At 43.9% G+C, this 24,026-nt stretch overlaps 1 protein-coding gene across 1 annotated transcript; it reads right to left on the reverse strand.

Annotated features, from left to right (window-relative positions):
* Positions 1 to 3,488: 3,488 nt before the first annotated feature.
* On the reverse strand, positions 3,489 to 23,765 carry SAP30L (SAP30 like). The gene is made up of 4 exons (XM_038740707.1): positions 23,433 to 23,765; positions 11,467 to 11,589; positions 10,129 to 10,227; positions 3,489 to 8,149 (listed from the first exon to the last, which is right to left on the reverse strand). The coding sequence occupies exons 1-4, from the start codon at positions 23,664 to 23,666 to the stop codon at positions 8,021 to 8,023; spliced, it is 585 nt and encodes a 194-aa protein (XP_038596635.1). The 5' UTR covers positions 23,667 to 23,765; the 3' UTR covers positions 3,489 to 8,020.
* Between the last annotated feature and the right edge of the window lie 261 nt (positions 23,766 to 24,026).

A 24,026-nucleotide genomic window follows, 5' to 3' on the forward strand; every position in this document is an offset into this window, starting at 1 on the left:
GATGCAGATTGGGACTGAGGGAGAGTGCATGGGCTGACCCTTGCATTTCCAACCTGCAACTGGTTTTACTGCCTGTTCGACTTCCAGAGCAGCGTGGCCCAGTGGATAGAGCACGGGCCCGGGAATCCGCCCCTTGTCTGCTCTGTGCCCTTGGGCAAACCACTTCACTTCTCTGTGCCTCAGTTACCTCATCTGTTAAATGGGGGTGAAGAATGTGAGCCCTGTGTGGGACATGGACTATGTCCAACTGGATTTGCTTGTATTCACCCCAGTGTTTAGTACAGTGCCTGCCACATAGTAAGCGCTTAACAAATACCATTATTATTATTATTATTATTACTATTATTATTTCCAGGTTAGGGTTTAAGAGGACAGTTGGAGGAAGTCTCCCCTTCCCTTGAAGATGAAAATCTTCCACCTCTTCAACACAAAAGCTTATGCGGTAGGAGTCCTGGATCCTTCTTCAACTTTAACTGGGAGGAGGGAAGAGCCAAGGGCTCCTTTAGAATCTTGTTAGGCTAATGGTTAGGCAAGCTAAGATCACCATCATTCCCCCAAACCCACCCTGCACCGACAAAGAACCCACTTCACTTCTAAAACATGCTTCTGGGACAGATTTAGTTTAATTGATGACTCTTTATAGCCTCCACCCTCAGCCAGAGAATTATTCTATGTGGAAAGACTCCAGGTCTCCCTCAGTTCCTTTTCAACCAGGAATCTAGGAAATGCCTCACCATAGAGAGCAGGGATTCGCAGGCTAATTTTTGCTTTGCCCTGATTTGGGCTCTATCAATAAAAAAAAAAAAAAACCATTCACACTGGGATGCCAAGGGATGGTTAGAGGGGGGTCCATAAAAGACTTGAGACTTAATGAAAGACTAAAAGTGCTTTAAACTCACCCATACACCCACCTACCACCAGTTTTGTGATATAATTCCTTCATCCCATACCACCTGTTGAACTGGATACCTTTAAATAACGGGAGACTGGGCCGCCTGAGGTTAGATTCCTGAATGCTCTTTCCTTGACCCTTTTTCACCCCCTGGGTCTGCCAAATTTTCTGGGAAAAAGTGGTCCTTTACCTCAAGCCATAAGAGGTTAAGTTCAGTTTAGGAAAGCCAAGGGGAAGGGCCGAGAGCATCAGGCAGCTCTAGGTACTGCAAAAAAACACCACAGCAAACACAACAAAGGACAATCTTTTTGTGTACACAATGTGGCAGTAACGTGGGTTCCACATATATCTTTTTAGTCTCATGCACCTATAGGTACATTTCAATAATGTCATCTTTGCATATGAAGGGCAGCTATCTATATTTATTTTTAGGCCTTGACAAAATTGGCTTGGATGGTTAAAGGCTTACCTTCAAAACGTCTCATCTTATTTCTAGGCCTGCAATCAAAATCAGCTGGTGGAGCACCTTCCCTAGAGCTCACTTGGCTGCCTTCAGCTTGTCAAAATCAAATTTAACTTTATTAAGTTTGGTTAAATCCGGTTAGTACATTGAAGCCTGTTAACCTCTATTAAACTCAATTAACTCTTCAGGCCTCTACAACAATCACTGAGGCTCGGAAACCCCAAATTTCCATCTGTTAATCTGATTAGGAATGATTAAACTAAGGCAATACTTTGTAAACCTAACATCTTTTGAGCTCCACTCCACTTCATCGAACAGGGTCCTGTTGCTGAGAGCTCCCTTAAGTCTGCTTTTCCTTGGATGAGCCCAATTCACTCCTTACACTTCAGTGAGTATCGGTGGGCATCATGGATTCACTCATGTTCCGTTTGCAGGCCTCATTAACTCTCATTAAGGTTGACTACCATCTGGGTAGCCATTGTTAAATTTTATTTTGTTTCATCAAATCTAGTTAGGCATGGTTAAGTCTTTCAGATTCTCATTAGCTTTGCTTACACTCATTAACCCTTCTTACTAATTAGCCTGATAAACATAATTAAGTTCATTGTCACTACTAAGCCTCATTAAACCGGTGTAAGGCTTGAAAAGGTCCATTGAGAATTTGAAAATCTCCTCAGGTGTTGGATAGCTTTTACGGCCACTGATCTTTTTCCGCCTTGTTGATCTTACATAAACTTTATTAAACCACAATGACAGTGTGAGACTTTTAATTCTATTAATAAGACAACTTAGTGTAAGTAATGCACTTCTTGGTTAACCTTTGAAACTTTATTAACCCCCATTAAACTGTAGAATTTCAAGGCTCCTTAACCCCAAATCAGCCTGGTTAAGATAAAACTAGGACTGACTATGACTTAACTTCCATTAAACCTTAAGTCTCATAACAAGCCTTAATGAGTCTTTAAAATCCCTAATGTTTACTAAGCCGGGTTGAGCCTCATTAAACTTCAGTAAATCTAGATGGGTAGGATAATGCCAAGTCTATTCAATACTGACATATAGCTGCTTGTTGCACTGTGTTAAAACACGTTTGGAACTTCCTTGATGTTCTGATACACTGAACCATTTGCAGCAGAAAGGAACTATCACTGTGCTAAGAGCCATAAGTTTAAAAAGCTTCTCAAGTATTCCTATCAATTAACAAGTTGAGTGCTCTCCAGAGTGAGCTACTGCATTAGGCACTTTCTGGACCATGGAAAAGAGGCTGGACTTGCCCTCCTAAGAGTTTCCATTCTAATTGTAGCCATGATATTTGTCCTACTTTTTGCCATCCATTTTTCTAGGCTCTTTTTCATAAGTATATTTCTGCCTGGTGTTTTAGTTCCTGTGCTCACAAGTCTATATTTGGTCACCTGAGAAAAATCATTGCTGATCCAATACTTAAGGGGTTCCATGTGTCTGCATCACATAGAAATAAACCAGGGAGTAAAGGGCACCAGAGAAGGGCTCACAAAGAAGGTGGCCCACTTTAATCCAGCAGCATCAGTTCATTGCCTGAGCAGTGTGCTTGGCCTATGATTAGCAGAGGATCCCTTTCCAAGTTGGAACAAAGAGGGCTCGGGAATTCGTGAGAGACGAATGGCGATATGGCCCAAGTCCCTCACACTGCTGCTGTTTTAGAAAGGGGAGTTCATACAAGGTATTTGAAGAACTTGGCGATGGAACAGCATTTGGCAATCCATGGAATGAAAAGGACCATAATGTCTAGAAAACAAAAATACTATTTCTTCTCTGATAATACACAAGTTTAATCTTCTGCCCTTTTAGTGTCTCACAATCACCTTTGGGTTCCCTGATACAGTAAATAGGAAATACCTAATCCCCCCAACCAATATTCTCTGGAGCCTCCATATCATCACCCTTTTTCTTCAAAATTGGTCTATAGACATGAGATATGGGGTCACTTTTAGTCAAGATGAAGGATTCTTCCTGTCTGCTTTCCGACGGAGCCCAAATCTGTTATCACTGTGTAGTTCCCTGGTTTGGAGAGGTAATGAAAGTGCTACTTATGCACCACGCTACCCATTCACTAACCAAATCAGGAATGAAAACATGAGAGTCTCAGACAGAAAGTAAAGCCTGACCTTGTTAATTATTAGATCATTTATTAAAAGTGAAACTCAGTCAATAATATCTGGGTGATAGTACAGCATTAAAGGCGGCATATACAGTGGAGAGCATTCCTTACAGCTCTCTCAGAATAAGAGGTTCAACAGTTTCACTATAATTTACTAGAATTGCTTCTCAAAAGTACACAATTATGTTACAATTAAAAATACAAATCATCCCAAGCATTTGGCAGAAGACCAATACAATACAAGGTGGTCTGAAATGAAAGGAGCACTTGGTTTCTTTAATAAGGCAGTTAAGAAAAACCACCACCCAAACTACCCTTAAACAGCTAATCTTTTCTCAATACTCTGTGCGGACAAGATGAAGGCCAAAAAGAAAATTAACTCTGGGATAAATAGGTTACTTTAAGACACGGATCGTGCTTGTTTTGTGTGTGTCTGTAGGCTCCTGGAGGGCAGAGATTATGTCTTCTACCTCTATTTCACTCGCTCAAATGCTTAGTACGGTTCTCTGTCATAATGGCATTCAATAATACTACTGACAGTGAAAAGTTCTTCCCAGAATGGTAAGTGGAGAATGACATGGGAAAGCAGCAGAGGGGTTTCCTTTAGGTACACTAAATCAAACTTTCCCTACTATAGCCTTAATGGAAAAGCTGATCCGCGGAAACAGGAAAATCACTAATACGCTACATCCATTGATTCTTGTCTTCCACCTGTTAAAGGACACTGACTCCACTTGCCTTTCAGTTGGGAAGAGTAATGTAACAGGGCCATCATTTTTAGGAACACAATGGCCTGAAACTGTGGCATTTAATATTTACTCTTCTCAACTCAAAACCCAACTCAAACAAGCGCAACTAAAATACAAGTCAAAAACAGAGAAATCCAATGCAGCAGTTTCTTACCTTTAGCAATAATAGGGTTCAACTGTGTCTTTAGAACACTGGATTCTCTACCACTATTGGCATAAAGTGCACAATTCTCCCCAGACATTCATACTTGCGCTTGGCATAAGACACTCACTGCTAAACGGAATTGGGGCCCCTTGGGGACTATTTCCTCAACCCATTTTGTCAGGTCAACTAACATTCCATTTGAACCACATCCGCTTTGGATATTTCTTTGGATTCCTGCAAAGTCTTAAACTGTTTTATGGTGGCCTGCTTTGGATTCCAGGACATACAACCCTTTCAGATTAAAAAAAAAAAAAGTCATCCTACAAGCCCATGTCGGTGTGACTTTCAATGCCGTTTTGCTGCTGCCTTGTAAGCAGTACATTTTGAAACCTTCCAAAAATAAGCTTTTTAAAGTTATCGGGGGCAGGGGGATGGGGGAGGGGTGGAGAACTGGGTTTGGCATGACATATGTGACTCTTTAATTTGGGAAAAGAACTTTATATTGTTGCAGGGATTTCCTACCTCCGCAGCAGGGAGCCAAGCTACTTGGCCTCTTCTCCCAGGCAGAACCAAAATAGTGATGGTGAGGCTACTACCTCCCCAGCAGGCTTCCCCAACCTGAAAGAAATACTTTAAGGGGAGAAATCATCGAACACTTTAATGCCTCTCCTGATGTCTAACCAGTCAGTGTCCAGTTAGTACCAAGAGTTGGGCCAAAAATTTGGATATTTGTTCCAAGAATCACACTGATTCCACCTACGAGGCACCAGATATACTGTAGAGCCCATGCAAACTTACGTGAATACGTGAGAATTCAGGAATGGAATTGCACAGAAGCTATTCTAAATTTTTAATCATCAAAGTTTTATTTTATTTTGCAAAATAAAAAGTTAAACTTCCAGGTTTTTAAACAAGGTTAGGGATAACATTTGAACTATGGATAACATTAAAACCTATTCTTTGATAGGTTAATGCCAAATACGTAGGAATGGCAAGAATATCTAGACTTTTGGCTCAATCACAATTAAAGAAAATATTTTTTCCAATGGATTAAAATCAAGAAAAATTCTTAAAAAAAACACCATTCTGGGCAATATCCCATCCCCAATCCTGTATTAAAGTTTTTTTTTCTTGCTGTTAAATGTAACTTTCACTATAACAGTTTCATACAGGGAAATTTAGGGCTCTGCCAAGTCACTCATTTTACCTCAGGGAAATTTACAGTGTATAATGCTTGAACCAAAAACTGCAATTCTACGTGAGAGCTAAATAAAATGCCATTTCACACAAAGATCAAGTTTTCTTGGGTTTACTACTGGAAGGTTCAAAAACGTATGCTTATAAGAGTAGTATCCTCAAAAGACAGGTGGATCAATAAAGTCTGAAGTTACAAAAAATGATGGATGCAATGTGAGGTTGTAGCTGTTAAAGAATGACATCTCTCTGGAAACCAGGTCACCCCTAACTGAAAATTCCTATGTTTGACCATTTTTAAGAAGTAGAGATGCTGAACACCTACAATAAAACAACAGGTCTTGGGTATCAGAAACCCAAAAGGTCTGAAATTTTCATATTCTCTTTCTAACCACTATTATTTATGAACTCCAGTTAAAGACCTGGCTTAAAGATCTTCTCCAAAACACTTTTAAAAAAGAATTGTTTTGAGAATGAAGGCAGCAAATCATTGTGTGTTGCATTTGGCTGCTTGTGATGAAGGGTTTTCCCAAGTTTCCCTTTAGAACAAAAGGCATTCCTACAAATACGCCTGAACAGATGGATTCTGCCACCAAGTTTCTTGAAGAAATGTGTGGTTACTGTAAAGGAGAAAACAGGATTAGCTGTTCAAACAGTGACATGGTCACAATTTTGGTTTAGGAATGAGAAAGAAAGAATTTTATTCTGTACTTTTCCCCCAGAGGGCAGGTAGAGTCTATTCTTAGAGGCCAAAGTTCCCATTAACTGAACTGTGCAGTGCACGAACATATCCTCAAGGCAATGATAATACGACATCAGCATTTAACTGCTATGGGCTTTTAGTTCGTCCTTTCAGGAAAGGGCCCAGCCTCATTAATAGGTTGTTTCAAAACAGTAAGAATACCTGTTTATCTTTCAAATGTAAAATATACTCTACCGACCCTTCCCGGTACCTCACCTGAGACCTCGAGATATAAATAGGGAGAGCTTCTTGAAATATACACCAAATTAGAATGAATGAAAACCCTCAGAGCACAAAGTCCCCCATCTCTTCTGGGCTGGTAACATAAGATTCTCAAGATTAAAAGGACAATACATTCTATATACACTCATTTACAACTATTTAAAATGCTTGGAGCTTCTAAACATGCACTTTAAGCATGGTTATGCCACATACTTGTCCCCCAAATATTTTGCAGGGCTCTGTTTCTTACCTGTCAGGGCCTATATTTGCCACGTTAGACATTTTGTGACCATCAGGCGTGGGGAAAGATGACCTTATTATTTAAGGCTGAACAAAACACATTTAAATCAAATGTGGCCTTTCAACCAGGGAGAAAGATGGCACTGACAAGAAGTGGAAGGACCCTTACATCATTATTCCACCCGAAGGTCCTAGGCAAAAGTCACCTAAGCACTAGACATCCCCTCTCCCCACAAGCACAAGAAAACCAAAACCTTCCTTTTAAAGAAAAGCCAAACAAACAAGCCCCCAAATCCCTGAAGGTATTTTGCCCCAAAGCCCAAGGCTTTACCCTTGGTTTTCCCTAATAGGGAATGTTATGCGGTACAAGATGTCAGCTAACATAAACACTAAACTACCTAGACTTTGAGAGACATCATTAAATGAATTTAAAAGCCGGATTTGGAATTCCAACTTAAATTTGAATGGTTTCCACTTTAAAGATTCACTCCTTCACTCCTGCAATAGCAAATCAGGAAAATTGGAAGCCACTTAGAAAAACCTCACAGCAATTAACAAGTAGGCTCCTGTCAGAGACAGAAAGGGTGGCTGGGCCTGCTCCCATTTTTCCTTTTTGTATTACCCCGAGTGTCGAAACCCGTTTCAAAGTCATTAATGAAGAAGGATGAATTGGGAGGACGTGGCCAAGTATAGTCCCTCCAGTGAGCACTGGCTGAGGCCTGGGCAGAATGCACGCTCATGCACCACAGTCTGTAACTGAGACTTCTGCTTATTGTGGTAGTCTACTCTCCCCAGCGCTTAGTACAGTGCTCTGCACACAAAAGGCGCTCAATAAATACAACTGACTGACTCTGCCCTTTCAGAGCTGTGGCACAGACATGCGGTGGGTCCGATGCCATCGCTTGTTTTATTGACAACCTCCTCGACCCCAAACCTCCAGAAGTAATCAGGGTTTTAACGCACTGCACTGTGAATGTGACAATTGGAAATACATAGCTTTGCTCTTTATTTCTTCCTAGGGTTCAATTATTGACTTTAGATGAAAAGAAACTCTTTCTTTGATACACATGCTGAATCGTTAAAACACTTCCTTCTGTCCAAAATGATTTACATTATTCCATCATTCGTACTAATTTTTTATTATTATTATTATTTACATTAAAATTTAACAGTCTTCCTTGGCTTCAACGCGCCGGATACCACCTGTCCTTAATTTCTTTAAAGTCCGACTCATCATCACTCCAGCTGCTTGCTACTCTCTGATTTCTGGTCCAGCCTACTTTTGTTACTCTTCACCATGTATATGAAGTAAGCCAGGGTCTCCTTTTCATTCACAGGGATATTCCTGAAGTGGCGGCTGACAGTCTATGGGAGCGGGAAGAAAAAAACAAAACAGAGGGTAGGGTCTCAAAATGCTGGAACTGGATAAAAGGATCTTTACGGAGCTGCAGATTTTTCTCCACCAGCGGTTTCCAAGATAATAAGTGACACTGAGAAGCAGCTTGGCTCAGTGGAAAGAGCACGGGGTTGGGAGTCAGAGGTCGTGGATTCTAATCCCGGTTCCGCCACTTGTCTGCTGTGTGACCTTGGGCAAGTCACTTCACTTCTCTGTGCCTCAGTTACCTCATCTGTAAAATGGGGATGAAGACTGTGAGCCCCATGTGGGACAACCTGATCACCTTGTATCCACCCAGCACTTAGAACAGTGCTTCGCACATAGTAAGCGCTTAACAAATACCATCATTATTATTATTATCATTTTTGCATATTAACTCAGCCTATCCCCTCCTCACCCCCTTCACTTCTCTGGAAATGTGCTGAGATGCACAGATCTCTGAGAGGCTAATATTACTTTCCAGCTGGGTCAGTTAAATATTTAGAATTCAGGTATTTCTCTGGCAGAAGATAAATACTTGGGGAAATATAATAAAGGAAAACACCATAATTTATTAAACGTTTTAGGTGGGTATTCTACAAGTGAATACAGATACTTTACCTGCTTCATCTCCTCTGATCCCTCCTGCCAAGATTCCAGAAAGAATAAATGGAAAACTAGATTTTCTAAAAGGCAGGAAAGGTTTGACAGCACCTACGGTTTATTTGGATACTATCCCTGGGCAGATTAAGAGAAAAAAGAGTTCAACTTCCTTAGAAGAGATAAAAAGGTAGGAAAAAATTAATGAAAATATGATGGGGCTGTCAGCTTTTAAAGTATTGGTGCTAAAATGATCCTCGGAAGTGTGTATCAGAAACAATAACACAGCCCATTTTTTTCAGTTAAAAGGGGAAATAATGGAAACTCACAAAAATGACATAGATCTGGGAGCAAGACGGCAAATCCAGGGCTGTTTAACTGCCGATGTGTTTTTTTGTTTGTTTCAAATGATGTTAAGGCTCCAAGGCAGAAGGCAAACACTACTTAACTTTATCAGGAAAGAAGAAGGGACAGTCAGAACAATGTCTACCCCAAAAGGCAGGGACAGAGCTAGTCAGGGAGGGAGAGGGGTGGTTGACTTGGGTATAAAAAGGGGAACCCTAACTCCTGCTTTTCCCTAATCATAAGAATAACTTGGGTCATTACTGGATCAGATGATGGTGTGCTAAACCCAATACAGTCATTTCTCCTGTAACGCGGGGATTATGTTCTTTGACGAACCCCACGTTAAGGAAAACTCGATATAGGGCTCATCGCTTGATCATCTGCACGCACACAACTCTTTCTTCTAACAGAGCTTTCTATACAGACACATGATGTTGGAAGATTGCTTCCTAACCCCACAATAGCTGTCTGTCCCAATCTAAAGTAAATACATAAGTCAGAGGAGAACTGAGGCTACTGTTTCTTTGGGGATGGTTGTCCTTGGTATCCATCTATTAGCGAGGTCGTCCCACCCAACTCTGACAACTTTTTCTTGTACATCCTTAACTTTTCACTCCATTCCTTCACCTTCTAATACCCTGTCCAAGATTGCTGCCTGAAAGGGGTGGATAAGAGAAGCCACTGGAGTCACAACCATCTCTGAAAATCTTCTTGCTCTCTTCCCCCTCTCCTTCCGCCCCTGTATTGGTGACGAAGGGAGGTTTGACGTGAGGGCTGGGCTAGGCCTAGATCCCATCTTCACCTCTGAACAACACTCAGAGCAGGGAGGGGATCCTGGGGACGGGGGTGGGGGGCACGGGCGACAGCACAAAACCAGCATCCTCTTGGTGATGCTAGTCTGTTCTTTACAAACTTAAACCACACAGAAAGGAAAAATGGACAACAGTTAGAAAGCCCACTATTTTCTCTTTCCTTTATAAAAGTTTTTTTTAAAAAAGCAAACCACGTAAACTCCCCTACATACTTCTGCTAACTGTGCCTTATTGAATCCTGGTCTGGTCTGCAGCTTGTAATGCCTTTTGTAACGCCGTAAGGTGTTCACTTGCAACTGGAACAAATCCACCTGGAGAAGAAGCACAATGAAGAAATCATCCCCAAGTCCTTCTCTCTATTTCAATTCTTAACATTCCTTAAAAACTCAGGAGTCAGTCAGTGTTACAGGTATTAAGGTAGGGTCACTGTGCAGATTTTTTTTTTCTTTTTTAATTCAAGAATACTAGAGAACTGCATAGTAATGAAATATTCAAGGGCCGGGAAAGTTTGGCTGCCTTGACCTAGCCTAAAGGGACCTCCCAGGGGTCAAGCGAGATGATAATGACAAATACTGATAAATGTGACCCCACAAATTCCTTCCTTTCCCCCACCCCAAAGCTTTCCTTAGATTTGTTTGTGAAACACATTTGATAGTTCATGTAGAAAACAAAACTAAACAACCAACTGCAAAACTATTTTTTGAAAAAAAATCTGTAAAAAATAAGAGACATAGTTTGAAAAATTTATTTTAAATCTGGAGACAAAGGACGGGCTACACTTTCCATTCCTGCATCGTCATTTCCACTCTGAGCGCTAACAAGCAACTGCCTTATGAAAAATTCATACACTGAATATTCAGCATACACTCTATGGCTCTACTTTTGCTGAGACTTAAGTGAAAACAATTTAGAAAGAAAAAAAATCCAATACTCCTTCCCGAAGGTTATTAGGCTTCCCTGGATAAAAGCTGGAATTTCTAAGGAAAGTTGAGTCCTTAGTTGGAGAAACCTTCTCCTAATGATACCAGTGCCATCAACTATGGCAAAGATTCTCAACAAAACATTATCAAAGGACAGTCTCACAGCCTTCAACATTAAAGGGAAAAATTCAGAGCTTTAGGAAAGCTTTTGTGATAGGACCTCCCCAAAGATCTTGAATCTTTACCTTTCAATCAGGATGAATTATATCAAAAAGCATCATGATTTTTTTCTCAGTCTGGGCCCGAGGTTCCAGTATGTGCACCACACCAAAGCAGAAATCAAGCCTGAAGTCCAGATTTGCCTAATGTATTCTTTCCATTTATTATTTTTGCTATAAAAACCTATACAGGCAGGATGTTAAAATCCCTCCTGAATGGTTTTTTCTTTCATATTTAAAACAAGAAGTTATAGTTTTAATAAAATGAAACGAAGCTGGTTAGCCCATGAATGTTTCCATCCTGAGATGGGAAAGCTATATGGGTTTTAGAGTTAGACTTTCGGTGAGTCGAGTGATCGATCAAATGGAGTCCAAGAAATCCTGGTCATGGAAGTAAGCAACGCTCATTTACCTCTGGGACATCTGTTTCGTGCTCAGGGGAATCACCTCCATCATCACTGGTCTTTCTCTTCCTTTTATTTCGTACGCTCTGGATGAAATTTTTATGGAAATCACAGATATAAAGGTGCCTTACCTGGAAGACAGGAAAGGGGAAAATTAAGCTACAATTTCCAATGCCATAAATGGTCTCTTTGGCACCTAAGCAACTGATCATCAGAAAGATGATTTGGAACCTTCACTGGTAACTTGGGCATAAACTTTTACAGGTGTGGTATCACAAACAGATTACCAAGAAATGTGCAACCTCACAATTCTGACTTCTCTAGATGTGAGCTCCTTGTGGGCAGGGAATGTGACTCCCAACTCTGTTGCATTGTACTCTTCCAAGTGCTTAGTACAGTGTTCTGCACACAGGAAGTGCTCAACAAATACCACTGACTGACTGATCTTGAGCTGAATTTGAGCCTGATCATTATGGTGAATTTTACATTTGCTTTTAGGGGGAAAACAAAAACTGATGCAAAAAATACAGCTCAAGGCTTCTACAGACTGAAGCAGCAGCACTTATGGTGACACACATAAGCTCTTAGCAAAGAATGTCAGCATTAGCGACAAGGTCTATACAAAAATGAACGGCCTAAAATTAGGGTACTTCCCAATGTTCACACTAAAGTAGATGTTACACTAATATTCTTCCCTCCATTTTGCAGTTGGGCATTTTGGAATGAAACTGAGTACAGTTTCCGAATTACACATTTTAGATAAAATAAGTATACAATAAATTTGCATGCATTTCCCTTGAAACTGGGTATTTATTATCAGGACCTGGAATTCCTTATTAGATAAAATGATGGCTCCTGAACAATTTTTAAGAATCAAAAGACAGTTTTTCTTGTCACCCAAGCATCTTGCAGTGGGATGTCCAATGCAGGAAAAGTCACTTTTTATATATGTTCCAACAGGACTGGCAAAAGAACCTGGCTAACTTCAAACAATCTTGTTTTGTGGCAAGAATATTCCCTAATTCACCCATTATTTTATATCAGTCAATCAATCAATAGTATTTATTGAGCGCTTACTGTGTGCAGAGCACTGTACTAAGCGCTTGGGAAGTATAAGTTGGCAACATATAGAGACAGTCCCTACCCAACAGTGGTCTCACAGTCTAGAAGGGGAGACAGAGAACAAAACCAAACATATTAACAAAATGAAATAAATAGAATAGATATGTACAAGTAAAATAAATAGAGTAATAAATATGTACAAACATCTATACATATATACAGGTGCTGTGGGGAAGGGAAGGAGGTAAGACGGGGGAGATGGAGAGGGGGGCGATGGGGAGAGGAAGGAGGGGGCTCAGTCTGGGAAGGCCTCCTGGAGGAGGTGAGCTCTCAGTAGGGCCTTGAAGGGAGGAAGAGAGCTAGCTTGGCGGATGGGCAGAGGGAGGGCATTCCAGGCCAGGGGGAGGACGTGGGCCGGGAGTCGACGGTGGGACTGGCGAGAACGAGGCACGGTGAAGAGATTAGCGACGGAGGAGCGGAGGGTGCGGGCTGGGCTGCAGAAGGAGAGAAGGGAGGTGAGATAGGAGGGGGCGAGGTGATGGACAGCCTTGAAGCCCAGGGTGAGGAGTTTCTGCCTGATGCGCAGATTGATTGGTAGCCACTGGAGAGTTTTGAGGAGGACAGTAACATGCCCAGAGCGTTTCTGGACAAAGACAATCTGGGCAGCAGCATGAAGTATGGATTGAAGTGGGGAGAGACATGAGGATGGGAGATCTGAGAGAAGGCTGATGCAGTAGTCCAGATGGGACAGGATGAGAGCTTGAACGAGCAGGGTAGCGGTTTGGATGGAGAGGAAAGGGCGGATCTTGGCAATGCTGCAGAGCTGAGACCAGCAGGTTTTGGTGACGGCTTGGATGTGAGGGGTGAATGAGAGAGCGGAGTCTCTCCGCTCTCTCTCTCTCTACGCTCTCAAAATTTGTATCTAAATTCTGTAACTGAAAATACAAACTCTAGCACAACTGGGAGTATTCTCGAGACCCAGGTGATAGCAATAAAGTTGGCAAAAATCTGATGTTAACATGCAGTAATATCGTTTTGTATTTTCTTTCAGGGGAGCTTGGAAGCTGTTACGTGTTCATTCTCTGCCAACATCCTTGTGAAGACATTCCCAATTTACTGAATGAGAAATTGAACCTCAGAGAAATCAAGGGACCCAACCCAGGTCACAAAACCTTTTGGCAGAGCTGAGTGAAGCACACAGGTCCCCTCACTCTCAGTTCAGCATTCTTCCCACTAGATTCCCCTTCCTCTAGACTGTAAGCTCATTACGGGCAGGAAAAGTGACTGCCACTTCTGCTATATTGTACTTTCCCAAGCACTTCGCACAAGTGCTCTGTACATCCTAAGTGCTGAATAAATAACACTGACTGATTGAGAGACTAGAATTTTCAACTGGAAGTATTTCGATATTGAGGAAACCCTGCCACTGCGGAACTGCTTCTGACTGGGCTCCTTGCTGAAATGAGGACTCGGGGGGAGTCCAGCAAGAAGCGCTGCCGCAGCAGTAACCATAACAGTAGTAGCAGCAGCCGCAGGAAAGACGAGAACCTGCCGGGGGCACAGCATAAAGTGGCCTGCATCCCCAGAAGCAGCAGGGGACAACAGGAGAAGCAAAAACAGTTTCATGTCTTAATGGCTCCAGCTGCTATGGGAGTGTCTGGGTGTGCAAGAAAATGTGGGCGTGAAGGGAAGAGCAAGGGATGGGTATAAAGGGAGCTGTACAGGTGTGCAGGGACTGGGGGTGGGGGGGGAATGTGTGCTTAAGGTGAAATTTTGAGACCAAGGGGACCGTCTCGATGCAAGGTTCAAAAATGCGGCTTTAGACTCTGCCAGATCAGCTCAATTTAAATTCAGAGCTTAGATCTCTCAAGGGAAAAGAACTGGGTTATGTTAATAGGAGTCATTTTTAAAAGAAGCATTAACTTTTTAATAAGCCACAGGATAAAGCCAGCATGAAATGAAATACAGCTATCGGCTGATCATCTACATTACACTGCTGGTACAGTTCAAAATCAGCTTTGACTTATTACCCTGTCTATTTGGTAATTTATTAATAAGCATAAGTTAATTTTCTGGAATTCAGAAGCTTTTGTTTTGGGAAGAATTCTTTCCCAATTATGTGTACTATTTAGATTTTATAAGATGCCGGTGAGTTAAAATTAAATTCTTGACTGTGAACTGAATAGAATCCCTTTCAGAAATAATGACATCACCTTGCTACATAAGTTGCTAGGGAATTCACTCCTAGAAAGCAACATTTCAGAAGGTACTTTTAGGAATGCTATTGGTTTGCTGCGTTTTCTTTTAAACAATAGCAATGTAAAAAGCTCCCAAAACGCAGTAAAATATTTACTTTGTACTGGAGTCGGTTACCTCAAATCCTTGCTGTAAAATAGTTCAGAAGTTATTCAATCAATAGGCTAAATGGGAAGCATTTAAAAAAAAAATCAAGATTCTTTTAAGGGCATATTTGATTTTAAAAACATGGTAACGGTAATCTGTTAAGACTACAAGTGAATGCTCACAATTAGTTGATAAAACCAAAACCCACACAGAACTCATTACAGTGTTTTTCATTTAGATGAACTCCACTGTACGTTCCTCAAAATGAGTCAATCAATACCTATTACTGTATTGTGTAACTCATATCTAGGAACTACTGTGGATTTAGCTTGAGATCCACAGTCATTGGCAACGCCTTCAAGTCGACAACACCTTCAGTGCTAGAACTGAACTGCGGACCTTAAAAGCAAGTCACCGCGCTACTCACCCAGGGATACTTAACGACCGAGAATCTAAAGGTGCTTTCCAATTATTAATTTACTAAACCTCACAAGTGAGGGAATATCAATCTCCAGTCAGATTTTATAAATGGGGAAACGATGCCAAGAATGCGAAGATGGCAGATAACTAGGCTTGGTCCATGAATCCCAAACCAGGGGATAGGTAACTCTTGGCTCTTGAACGAAAGCATTCAAGAGTAAAGGCTCCATTCCCTGTTAAATAAAAGCAAGTCTAAAAATCTCAGATTGACCACCTTGCTACCGATCGCGGTAGAATGTGGCAGTGTTTCTGCTATTGATGTTTGACAGCCAACCGTCTCCAAATTCTTTAGTTGTGTAGAAAAAATCTGTGAAATATCAACCAATAGGGAAAAAAAAAGAAAACTCAAAAAGAAGCTTGACTTCATTCTTCATTTAAAACGTCAGCATATCAATCGTTTGGGAGTGTCAGCTACCCTACAAAGTTCCTGGTAATGAATAGTAGGAAATGATAATTACATAAGCGCTTAGTACAGTGCTCTGCACACAGTAAGTGCTCAGTAAATATGATCAAATGAATTTAAACCTTGTCCCTCTTATCAACAGCCTTCATAACTGATTTTATGGGTCTCTGCCCTGTCTGTCAAAATATAACAGACGCTATTACCGTGGATCAATCAAGAGTATTTACTGAGCGCTTACTGTACGCACAACACTGAGGATGCAATATAATAGAGTGGATAGATGGTATGCAGAGCACTGGACTAAGCACTTGGAGGATGCAATACAATACATTTGGTGGACCATCACTGTCCACAACGGGTTTACAGTCTAGTGGGGGCCTTACTGATGCAAGAGCCATCTCCTCCGCAGCCCTGATAACATTTGAGTCCCTTCCTTGGGACCAGGTCCACTCTGCTCTTCCTTAGCAGGATTAATAATAATGATAGTATTTGTTAAGCGCTTACTATGTGCCTAGCACTGTTCGAAGCGCTGGGGTTCATACAAGATAATCAGGCTGTCCCACGTGGGGCTCACAGTCTTAATCCCTATTTTACAGATGAGGTAACTGAAGCTCGGAGCAGTGACTTGCCCGAAGTCCCACAGCTGACAAGTGATGGTGCCGGGATTAGAACCCACAACCTCTGACTCCCAAGCCTGGGCTCTAAAGTGGTTCTGATCACCAACTCAGCGTGGCTCTGTGGAAAGAGAACGGGCTTGGGAGTCAGAGGTCTTGGGTTCTAATCCTGGCTCCGTAACTTGTCAGTTATATAAAAAATAAGTGCTTAGTCCAGTGCTCTGCATACAGTCTGCACTCAATCAATACGATGGAACTGAATGAATTAGGGGAGGGGGGGAGGAAGGGAGGGAGGGAGAGCGGAAGGAATGACGGCAGGAAGGAAGGAAGGAAGGAAGGTAGGAAGGAAGGAAGGAAGGAAGGAAGGAAGGAAGGAGCCGTGTTGAGGCTGGACGGGGAGTGGGGATAATAATAATAATAATAATAATGATGACATTTATTAAGCGCTTACTAATAATAATAATAAGGGCATTTATTAAGCGCTTACTATGTGCAAAGCACTGTTCTAAGCGCTGGGGAAGTTACAAGGTGATCAGGTTGTCCCACGGGGGGCTCACAGTCTTAATCCCCATTTTACAGATGAGATAACTGAGGCCCAGAGAAGTTAAGTGACTTGCCCAAAGTCACACAGCTGACAATTGGCGGAGCCGGGACTTGAACCCCTGACCTCTGACTCCAAAGCCCGTGCTCTTTCCACTGAGCCACAATGCTTCTCTACTATGTGCAAAGCCCTGTTCTAAGCGCTGGGGGAGATACAAGGTGATCAGGTTGTCCCATGGGGGGCTCACAGTCTTCATCCCCATTTTCCAGATGAGGGAACTGAAGCTCAGGGAAGTGACTTGTCCAAAGTCACACAGCTGACAAGCGGCGGAGCCGGGATTAGAATGAGTCGGGACCGTCTCTATCTGCTGCCGGCTTGTACTTCCCAAGCACTTAGTCCAGTGCCTTGCACACAGTCAGCGCCCAATAAATACGACTGAATGAACAAGACTGTGAGCCCGCTGTTGGGTAGGGATCGCCTCTATCTGTTGCCAACTTGTGCGCTCAGTCCAGAGCTCTACACACAGACTAAATGAATGAACTTCCCAAGCGCTCAGTCCAGTGCTCTGCACACAGTCAGTGCCCAATAAATACGACTGAATGAATGAACTTCCCAAGCTCTCAGTCCAGTGCTCTGCACACAGTGAGCGCCCAATAAATACGACTGAATGAACAGACTGTGAGTCCGCTGTTGGGTCGGGGCCGCCTCTATCTGTTGCCAACTTGTACGTTCCCAAGCGCTCAGTCCAGTGCTCTGCACACAGTCAGCACCCAATAAGTACGACTGAATGAATGAACTTCCCAAGAGCTCAGTCCAGTGCTCCGCACACAGTCAGCGCCCAATAAATACGACTGAATGAATGAACTTCCCAAGCGCTCAGTCCAGTGCCTTGCACACAGTCAGCGCCCAATAAATACGACTGAATGAACAGTGAGCCCACTGTTTGGTAGGGACCGCCTCTATCTGTTGCCAACTTGTGCGCTCAGTCCAGTGCTCCGCACACAGTCAGCGCCCACTAAATACGACTGAATGAATGAACTTCCCAAGCGCTCAGTCCAGTGCTCTGCACACAGTCAGCGCCCAATAAATACGACTGAATGAACAGTGAGCCCGCTGTTTGGTAGGGACCGCCTCTATCTGTTGCCAACTTGTGTGCCCAGTCCAGTGCTCCGCACACAGTCAGCGTCCACTAAATACGACTGAATGAATGAACTTCCCAAGCGCTCAGCCCAGTGCTCCGCACACAGTCAGCGTCCACTAAATACGACTGAATGAATTAACTTCCCAAGCGCTCAGTCCAGTGCTCCGCACACAGTCAGCGCCCAATAAATACGACTGAATGAACAGACTGTGAGCCTGCTGTTGGGTCGGGACCACCTCTATCTGTTGCCAACTTGTGCGTTCAGTCCAGTGCTCCGCACACAGTAAGCGCCCAATAAATACAACTGAATGAACAGACTGTGAGCCCGCTGTTGGGTCGGGACCGCCTCTATCTGTTGCCAACTTGCGCGCTCAGTCCAGTGCTCCGCACACAGTCAGCGCCCACTAAATACGACTGAATGAATGAGCTTCCCAAGTGCTCAGTCCAGTGCTCTACACACAGTAAGCGCCCAATAAATACGACTCAATGAACAGACTGTGAGCCCGCTGTTGGGTCGGGACTGCCTCTATCTGTTGCCAACCTGTACGTTCCCAAGCGCTCAGTCCAGTGCTCTGCACACAGTCAGCGCCCACTAAATACGACTGAATGAATGAACTTCCCAAGCACTCAGCCCAGTGCTCTGCACACAGTCAGCGCCCAATAAATACGACTGAATGAATGAACTTCCCAAGCGCTCAGTCCAGTGCTCCGCACACAGTAAGCACCCAATAAATACGACTGAATGAAGAGACTGTGAGCCCGCTGTTGGGTCAAGACCGCCTCTATCTGTTGCCAACCTGTACGTTCCCAAGCGCTCAGTCCAGTGCTCCGCACACAGTAAACGCCCAATAAATACGACTGAATGAATAGACAGTGAGCCAGCCCGCTGTTAGGTCGGGACCGCCTCTATCTGTTGCCAACTTGTGCGCTCAGTCCAGTGCTCTGCACACAGTCAGCGCCCACTAAATACGACTGAATGAACTTCCCAAGCGCTCAGTCCAGTGCCTTGCACACAGTCAGCGCCCAATAAATACGACTGAATGAATACACAGTGAGCCTGCTGTTGGGTCGGGACCGTCTCAATCTGTTGCCAACTTGCGCGCTCAGTCCAGTGCTCTGCACACAGTCAGCGCCCACTAAATATGACTGAATGAATGAACTTCCCAAGCGCTCAGTCCAGTGAGTGCCTTGCACACAGTAAGCGCCCAATAAATACGACTGAATGAAGAGACTGTGAGCCCGCTGTTGGGTCGGGACCGCCTCTATCCGTTGCCAACTTGCGCGCTCAGCCCAGTGCTCTGCCCACAGTCAGCGCCCACTAAATACGACTGAATGAACGAACTTCCCAAGCGCTCAGCACACAGTGAGTGCCCAATAAATAGGACCGGGCGAATGCGGGGCTGGATCAATCAATCAATCGCATTTATTGAGCGCTTACTATGTGCAGAGAACTGTACTAAGCGCTTGGGAAGTACAAATTGGCAACATCTAGAGACAGTCCCTACCCAACAGTGGGCTCACAGTCTAAAAAGGGGGAGACAGAGAACAAAACCAAACATACTAACAAAATAAAATAAATAGGATAGATATGTACAAGTAAAATAAATAAATAAATAGAGTAATAAATATCCATCCGAATGCGCAGCTCGGAGAAATAGAGTGGCTCCCGTTACCCTGCTGTCGGCATCGTGGATCTGCCACATGTCTGCTGTGTGACCCTGGGCAAGTCACTTAACTTCTCTGAGCCTCAGTTCCCACATCTGTAAAATGGGGATTAAGATCATGAGTTACAGTCTACAGGGGGAAAAAGACGTTAATATCATCAATCGTATTTATTGAGCGCTTACTGTGTGCTGAGCACTGTACTAAGCGCTTGGGAAGGACAAATTGGCAACATCGAGAGGCAGTCCCTACCCAACAGCGTGCTCACAGTCTAAAAGGGGGAGACAGAGAACAAAACCAAACAGACTAACAAAATAAAATAAATAGGATAGATATGTACAAGTAAAATAAATAAATAAATAGAGTAATAAATATCCATCCGAATGCGCAGCTCGGAGAAATAGAGTGGCTCCCGTTACCCTGCTGCCGGCCTCGTGGATCTGCCACATGCCTGCTGTGTGACCCTGGGCAAGTCACTTAACTTCTCTGAGCCTCAGTTCCCCCATCTGTAAAATGGGGATCAAGACCGCGAGTTCCAGTCTACATGGGGAAAAAGACATTAATATCATCGATCGTATTTATTGAGCGCTTACTGTGTGCAGAGCACTGGACTAAGCGCTTGGGAAGTACAAGTTGGCAACACATAGAGACAGTCCCTACCCAACAGTGGGCTCACAGTCTAAAAGGGGGAGACAGAGAACAAAACCAGACTAACAAAATAAAATAAATAGGATAGATGTGTACAAGTAAAATAAATAAATAAATAGAGTAATAAATATCCATCCGAAGGCGCAGCTCGGAGAAATAGAGTGGCTCCCGGTACCCTGCTGCCGGCCTCATGGATCTGCCACATGTCTGCTGTGTGACCTTGGGCAAGTCACTTAACTTCTCTGAGCCTCAGTTCCCCCGTCTGTAAAATGGGGATCAAGACCGTGAGTTACAGTCTACAGGGGGAAAAAGACATTAATATCATCAATCGTATTTATTGAACGCTTACTGTGTGCAGAGCACTGGACTAAGCGCTTGAGAAGGACAAGCTGGCAACATATAGAGACGGTCCCTACCCAACAGTGGGCTCACAGTCTAAGAGGGGGAGACAGAGAACAAAACCAAACAGACTAACAAAATAAAATAAACAGGATAGATATGTACAAGTAAAATAAATAAATAGAGTAATAAATATCCATCCGAATGCGCAGCTCGAAGAAATAGAGTGGCTCCCGTTACCCTGCTGCCGGTGGATCTGCCACATGCCTGCTGTGTGACCTCGGGCAAGTCACTTAACTTCTCTGAGCCTCAGTTCCCCCGTCTGTAAAATGGGGGATCAAGACCGTGAGTTACAGTCCACAGGGGGAAAAAGACATTAATATCACCGATCGTATTTACTGAGCGCTTACTATGTGCAGAGCACTGGACTAAGCGCTTGGGCGGTACAAGCTGGCAACATATAGAGATGGTCCCTCCCCAACAGTGGGCTCACAGTCTAAAAGGGGGAGACAGAGAACAAAACCAAACATACTAACAAAATAAAATAAATGGCATAGATATGTACAAGTAAAATAAATAAATAAATAAATAGAGTAATAAATATCCATCTGAATGCGCAGCTCGGAGAAATAGAGTGGCTCCCGTTACCCTGCTGCCGGCCTCGTGGACCTGCCACATGCCTGCTGTGTGACCTCGGGCAAGTCACTTAACTTCTCTGAGCCTCAGTTCCCCCGTCTGTAAAATGGGGATCAAGACCGTGAGTTACAGTCTACAGGGGGAAAAAGACATTAATATCATCAATCGTATTTATTGAGCGCTTACTGTGTGCAGAGCACTGGACTAAGCGCTTGGGCGGTACAAGCTGGCAACACATAGAGACAGTCCCTACCCAACAGTGGGCTCACAGTCTAAAAGGGGGAGACAGAGAACAAAACCAAACAGACTAACAAAATAAAATAAATAGGATAGATATGTACAAGTAAAATAAATAAATAGAGTAATAAATATCCATCCGAATGCGCAGCTCGGAGAAATAGAGTGGCTCCCGTTACCCTGCTGCCGGCCTCGTGGACCTGCCACATGCCTGCTGTGTGACCTCGGGCAAGTCACTTAACTTCTCTGAGCCTCAGTTCCCCCATCTGTAAAATCAATCAATCAATCAATCGTATTTATTGAGCGCTTACTATGTGCAGAGCACTGTACTAAGCGCTTGGGAAGGACAAGTTGGCAACATATAGAGACAGTCCCTACCCAACAGTGGGCTCACAGTCTAAGAGGGGGAGACAGAGAACAAAACCAAACAGACTAACAAAATAAAATAAATAGGATAGAAATGTACAAGTAAAATAAATAAATAAATAAATAATAAAATGGGGATCAAGACCGTGAGTTACAGTCTACAGGGGGAAAAAGACATTAATATCATCGATCGTATTTATTGAGCGCTTACTGTGTGCAGAGCACTGGACTAAGCGCTTGGGAAGGACAAGTTGGCAACATCGAGAGATAGTCCCTACCCAACTGTGGGCTCACAGTCTAAAAGGGGGAGACGGAGAACAAAACCAAACATACTAACAAAATAAAATAAATGGGATAGATATGTACAAGTAAAATAAATAAATAAATAAATAGAGTAATAAATATCCATCCGAATGCGCAGCTCGGAGAAATAGAGTGGCTCCCGTTACCCTGCTGCCGGCCTCGTGGATCTGCCACATGTCTACTGTGTGACCTCGGGCAAGTCACTTAACTTCTCTGAGCCTCAGTTCCCCCATCTGTAAAATGGGGATCAAGACCGTGAGTTACAGTCCACAGGGGGAAAAAGCCATTAATATCACCGATCGTATTTACTGAGCGCTTACTATGTGCAGAGCACTGGACTAAGCGCTTGGGCGGTACAAGCTGGCAACATATAGAGATGGTCCCTCCCCAACAGTGGGCTCACAGTCTAAGAGGGGGAGACAGAGAACAAAACCAAACAGACTAACAAAATAAAATAAATAGGATAGAAATGTACAAGTAAAATAAATAAATAATAAATAAATAAAATGGGGATCAAGACCGTGAGTTACAGTCTACAGGGGGAAAAAGACATTAATATCATCAATCGTATTTATTGAGCGCTTACTGTGTGCAGAGCACTGTACTAAGCGCTTGGGAAGTACAAATTGGCAACATATAGAGACAGCCCCTACCCAACAGCGGGCTCACAGTCTAAAAGGGGGAGACGGAGAACAAAACCAAACATACTAACAAAGTAAAATAAATAGGATAGATATGTACAAGTAAAATAAATAAATAAATAGAGTAATAAATATCCATCCGAATGCGCAGCTCGGAGAAATAGAGTGGCTCCCGCTACCCTGCTGCCGGCCTCGTGGACCTGCCACATGCCTGCTGTGTGACCTCGGGCAAGTCACTTAACTTCTCTGAGCCTCAGTTCCCCCGTCTGTAAAATGGGGATCAAGACCGCGAGTTCCAGTCTACAGGGGGAAAAAGACATTAATATCATCGATCGTATTTATTGAGCGCTTACTGTGTGCAGAGCACTGGACTAAGCGCTTGGGCGGTACAAGCTGGCAACATATAGAGACGGTCCCTACCCAACAGTGGGCTCACAGTCTAAAAGGGGGAGACGGAGAACAAAACCAAACATACTAACAAAGTAAAATAAATAGGATAGATAGGTACAAATAAAATAAATAAATATTGTGTGTGTGTGTGTGTGGGGGGACACTGACGGTTTTCTCGATGTCCAGCTTGAGCTTCTTCTGGGAGATGCTCTTCTGGATCCTCTTGCTGAAGGAGGCGTTTCCTGCGGGTCGGAGGCAGCGGTCCCCGTCCTCGATGAGGCAGCAGGTCTGGCCGGCGGCGGCGACGGGGGGGACGGCGATGGCGGCGGCGGAGGGGATGAGGGCGGCGGCGATGGCGGCGGTCCCTTCCCGGCTGTCGTCCTCCGGTCCGAAGCCGTTCATCGGTCCGCCGTCCCGTCCCCCCGGCCCCGTCCGACGGGAGGGTCCCCGGGGCCGCGGCCGGGAGGCGGCCTCCCACCGCGCCCCCTCAGCGCGCCGTCATGGCGGCCGGCGCGACGCTCTCCTCAGCCGCCCTCCTCCTCCTCCCCCTTGAGGACGGCGGAAGTCCCGCCCCCCGCCCTCCCCATTGGCTGCCCCCGCGCGGTGGGCGGGGACTCCCGCACCGCCCCGCGCTCCCATAGGCCGGACCCGCTGTCCGTCGCCTCCCGGCCCCGCCCACCGAGCGCCCGACGACAGAAAGGGCGAGGCGGGCGGAGCGGGCGGGGGGCGCGCTCGCTTGTCGCCGGAATAATAATAATAATA

Source organism: Tachyglossus aculeatus, chromosome X1, assembly GCF_015852505.1.
Source record: "Tachyglossus aculeatus isolate mTacAcu1 chromosome X1, mTacAcu1.pri, whole genome shotgun sequence".
Classification (NCBI taxonomy): Eukaryota; Metazoa; Chordata; class Mammalia; order Monotremata; family Tachyglossidae; genus Tachyglossus; species Tachyglossus aculeatus.